Source organism: Triticum urartu, chromosome 2 (genome assembly GCF_003073215.2).
Source record: "Triticum urartu cultivar G1812 chromosome 2, Tu2.1, whole genome shotgun sequence".
NCBI lineage: Eukaryota > Viridiplantae > Streptophyta > Magnoliopsida > Poales > Poaceae > Triticum > Triticum urartu.
The window spans coordinates 325,672,123-325,676,879 of record NC_053023.1 but is presented as its reverse complement, the minus strand read 5'-3'; the positions used below and the strand labels follow the sequence as shown (position 1 = coordinate 325,676,879).

Below are 4,757 nucleotides of genomic sequence, written 5' to 3'. Positions count from 1 at the left end.
CGCACATTTGGCTTGCGTGTAAGGGTTGGATGTGCACCACCCTGGCCTTGGTTGCTTACAGGTGGGGTCGCCTAATCAGGTGCCCTGACACTTAGATTTTAAAGCTCCATGGACGGTTGTGTGCTCATTGTGCCGGGTGGATGGTTGTGTGCACTTTGGAAGTAACATGATTTAAGGCAGTTGAATCTAGCCGGTGCGGCTCCGCTCCCATCGCCCGCCTGTCTTCCTTGACGACGATCACCAGGTCCTACGTGAGATCATGCCCCGACTGTTGAACTTTGCGCAGACGGCCGCCCACTGCCGTAAGAATGCGAAGGTGTTGTGGGAGAGCATCGACGCGTCCGAGCGGGCTGCAGGTGATACAGAAGCCTCTCCGCGGAGCAGGCCTGCGACGCCAGGTCTTTCGCCGGGCTGCCCTATACACCTCATCCACCTCCACTGCCAGCTCCGATGGCAGCTTCTGATATGGCCCCTGGCCGACGACCTCTACACGGTCTTTGCCATGCATGTTCTACGGACAAACTCAGGGATGACAAGAGGAAGAGCAAGGCCCCGCGCCGGTGAATTCACATCCCGTCCTTTAAATTCGTGTATATTTCTAGTAGAACGTTCCTGTCCGGCTAGCGTGATCTTTTGGTTGTCTGACGGTGAACTATGTTGATCTTTAGGTTGTCTGGCGCTGAACTATGTTAATCTTTTGATTGTTTGATGCGTCCTCTATGTTTTATTTATGATATTGTTTCTATGTAATCGATGTTGCATGGTTTTGTATGAATTTGGGGATGAAAAATGAAGAAGATGACGGTGGACAAGGGCATATGAGGGATGTGCCCATGCTGTCCGTGGACGCGTTCTCGGACGTACTCCCTCTGATCCTAAATACTCTGCGCATAACTTTTGTTGATTTTTTTCCTCAATGCTCTGTGCGTACCTCTTTTTTCTCCATGCTTTCCTACTCTGCCCTCGTCACCCACCTCCCATGCAACCAGTCATATGTGTGGGTTAATTACAGTGCTGGAATCGAGGAGTGCATGCGTGCATGCAAGGCTGTTTTTCTGCCGATTTGATAGAAAGGGCCAATCAGCTGCATGCAATTAATAACAGCCAGCGTTCTATCCCACGCAAAAGCAGGGGCATATTGGTCCAGAATTAGAGGGTGCTTGGATTCAAGGGACTATTTTTAGTCTGTTTTTTAGAGGCTAAAGTTCCAAGCACCCTTGACTAAAGAGAGGCTAGGACTAGTCTTGAGCCTAAAAATTTTTAGTCATAGGAAACCTACTAAAATATGTATTAGCCCTCTCTCTCCTCATTTAATTCCTCTTCTTTAACACATGTGAGTTTTGAATTGGAGGGTTTGAAGGATAATAAATGCTCAATAACTTGATTTTAGTCTTTTTAGTATTTGGATCCAAGCATGGATGAGGCTAGCAAGTTTTAGTCCCACTACTTTTAGTCATGGGACTAAAACACATCCAAGCACCCTCTTAGGGCCTATTTGATTCCAATAAGTCACCTGACTTATAAGTCAGGTGACTTAAAACCAGTGACTTATAAGTCATGCCTGTTTGGTTGTCACCTGACTTATAAGTCACCTGACAACACCTTCTCGTCTTGTTTTTTTATGAAAAATTGGTGGGACCCACGCAAAAGGGGATGACTTATAAGTTTTAAGTTTGGGTGGAGCAACTTATGACTTATAAATTGGGGCGACTTATAAGTTGGGTCTGTTGGGCAAAATAAGGCCATGTTTGGTTCATAAGTCCTAAGACTTTTTTTAGTCCCAACTTATAAGTCTTAAGTCCCTAAAAAGTCCCTACCTGTTTGGTTTCTGAGACTTATAAGTCTCTATAAGACCATATTACAACTATAAGTCCCTATAAGTCCCTCCTTAAGAGTCTTATTTCATAAGTCCCAAATGCCCATTTTAAGTCCCTATAAGTCCCTCTTGTTTGGTTTAGATGGGACTTATAGGGACTTTTTTAAGTCCCTAAACCAATAAGTCACTGGAAACAAACACCCTTTAAGTCACTTTTTTTATTTTTTGACTTATAAGTTGGTGACTTATTTGAAACCAAACAGACCCTTAACAGATCCACTCTTTCCTTGGTATGCGTGTGAGAAGTTATGCACTGAGTAAAAAAACTTCGGAGGAAGTATATGAGGCCAAATTTGACGACTATGATGATAGATGCTCCCAGGCCTATATATTTGGATGAAAAGAATACACGAAAATGAGTTATGATAGATGCTCCCAGGCGCCTTGGTTGCCGTTTCCCGACGAGGTCGGAGCATTCGTGGCGAGATGTCATATTGGCAAGGAGACATGCATGCTTATGCATTGGTGGCTGTCGGCTCTAGAGCGACAGTGACAGAAAATAGTAAAGCGACATGTTTTTCTTTGTTTTTTTGTGTGTGGAATATGGGCGGGAACAAGGCTACATCAAATTTACGGGCAAGCAGATCAATCAAAACTACATAAGAGTACATACCTTTTTCGTCTTCTACCGAGAGGGCATTTCAGCGCTTTGAAGCTCGTTGGCAATGCAAGATTCTTTCTTCTTTGAAATCTCCGATGCATAATTCTTAATTCGTCTAACCAGGTTCAGGTTGAAGTAACACGCTCATGCTCTCCTACGTATATATATATGTTCCGAAGTTCGTCTGCAGTTCCAGCTTCAGGTTGAAGTATCATCTTAACACCGATCGCTCCCAATGGATTACTTGGCCGTAGTCGTGGCACTGGTTGTCACCGCCTCATCCATTGCCATCCACCTCCTCGCCAGAGCCAAGAAAGCTCAGCCGGCCAACCTGCCGCCGGGCTCCCTCGGCCTGCCGGTGATCGGCCAGAGCCTCAGCCTCCTCCGGGCCATGCGCGGCGACGGCGGCAGCCGGTGGATACAGGATAGGATCGACAGGTACGGGCCCGTGTCGAAGCTGTCACTGTTCGGCACACCGACGGTGCTCCTGGCTGGACCGGCGGCCAACAAGTTCATGTTCTTCAGCAGCGCGCTCTCCACGCGGCAGCCCCGGTCCGTGCAGCGCATACTCGGAGAGAACAGCATCCTGGACCTCCACGGCGCCGACCACCGGCGCGTCCGCGGCGCTCTTCTTGAGTTCCTGAGGCCGGACATGCTCAAGATGTACGTGGGCAGGATCGACGGCGAGGTGCGGCGCCACCTCGAGGAGAACTGGGCCGGCCGCGCCACCGTGACGGTGCTGCCGCTGATGAAGCGGCTGACGTTCGACATCATCTCCGCGCTGCTCTTCGGGCTCGAGAGAGGCGGCGTGCGGGACGCCCTGGCCGGCGACTTCGTGCGCATGATCGAGGGCATGTGGGCCATCCCGGCGAACCTGCCGTTCACGGCCTTCAGCCGGAGCCTCAAGGCTAGCGGCAGAGCCCGCCGGGTGCTGGAGGGGATCACGCGGGAGAAGAAGGCGAAGCAGCTGGAGCACGGTAAGGCGGCGTCGCGGAACAACGACCTCATCACCTGCCTGCTCAGCCTGAGGGACGACCATGGAGAGCGGCTGCTGACCGACGAGGAGATCGTCGACAACGCCATGGTTGCCCTCATCGCCGGCCACGACACGTCGTCCATCCTCATGACGTTCATGGTCCGCCACCTTGCCAACGATGACGCCACCCTCGCCGCCATGGTCCAAGGCAAGTGAGCAGTGAACCAGAACCATTAGTATTCCACAATGTATCGGTATGCACGACAATCGGCAACAAGTGCCAACCTGCCAGGGCCCAGGGTCATGATGTGTGTGTTTCGTGACACAGAGCATGAAGAGATTGCCAGGAACAAAGGCGATGGAGAGGCTCTCACCTGGGAAGACCTGACGAAGATGAAGTTCACGTGGCGGGTCGCGCAGGAGACACTCCGCATCGTCCCTCCAGTGTTCGGCAACTTCAGAAGGGCACTCGAGGACGTGGAGTTCGACGGCTACTCCATCCCAAAAGGATGGCAGGTCACTTACTAACTTTTGCCGCCTAGCACAATTCGTAGCAACCGTAGAAAGCATCAGCAACTTTGCCTGCTCATAAACCTGATGTAATAAGTATAAACCTCAGGTGTTCTGGACGGCAAACGTGACCCACATGAACGCGAGCATCTTTCAGGAGCCGACCAAGTTCGACCCGTCCCGGTTCGAGAACCAAACGGCGTCGGCAGCGCCACCGTGCTCCTTTGTCGCCTTTGGCGGCGGCCCGAGGATATGCCCCGGGATAGAGTTTTCCAGGATCGAGACGCTGGTGACGATGCACCACCTGGTGAGGCAGTTCAGGTGGAAGCTCTGCTGCAAGGAGAACACCTTCGTGAGGGACCCCATGCCGTCGCCGCCGCGCGGCCTGCCCATCGAAATCGAGCGCAGAACCCCTCCTTGATCATGACCAAACCTCACAGCAATATCCGTATCATGGTCGGTTGGTCCCATTACAGCATTGCATTATAGACTAGAGAGATGAATGAAAATGTAGCTGGAGACAGGCCAAGAGGCCGATATATACTATGTACCACACAATTGCAGAGTTCTGTATCATGGCTTTTCATGTCAGCCATATACTATGTTTCAGGATATAATCCAATATTTGTCTCACAAGAATAAAATAGGCAACAACAGATATGGTTTGCTTCACAGTTACTATTTGGGCATTTGGCATTCGTAGAGGCAACATCTACACCAGAAGACTGGAGATACGAGATCCATCAGGCTCACTCGGCACTCACTGGGAAGTAAACCTCTTTGCCTCCGTTTGA

General features: G+C 50.5%; 1 protein-coding gene across 1 annotated transcript; it reads left to right on the top strand.

Annotated features, from left to right (window-relative positions):
• Positions 1-2,712: 2,712 nt before the first annotated feature.
• On the top strand, positions 2,713-4,384 carry LOC125541514 (cytochrome P450 716B1-like). Its single transcript, XM_048704903.1, has 3 exons — positions 2,713-3,661; positions 3,782-3,969; positions 4,073-4,384. The coding sequence occupies exons 1-3, from the start codon at positions 2,713-2,715 to the stop codon at positions 4,382-4,384; spliced, it is 1,449 nt and encodes a 482-aa protein (XP_048560860.1).
• The last annotated feature ends 373 nt before the right edge of the window (positions 4,385-4,757 follow it).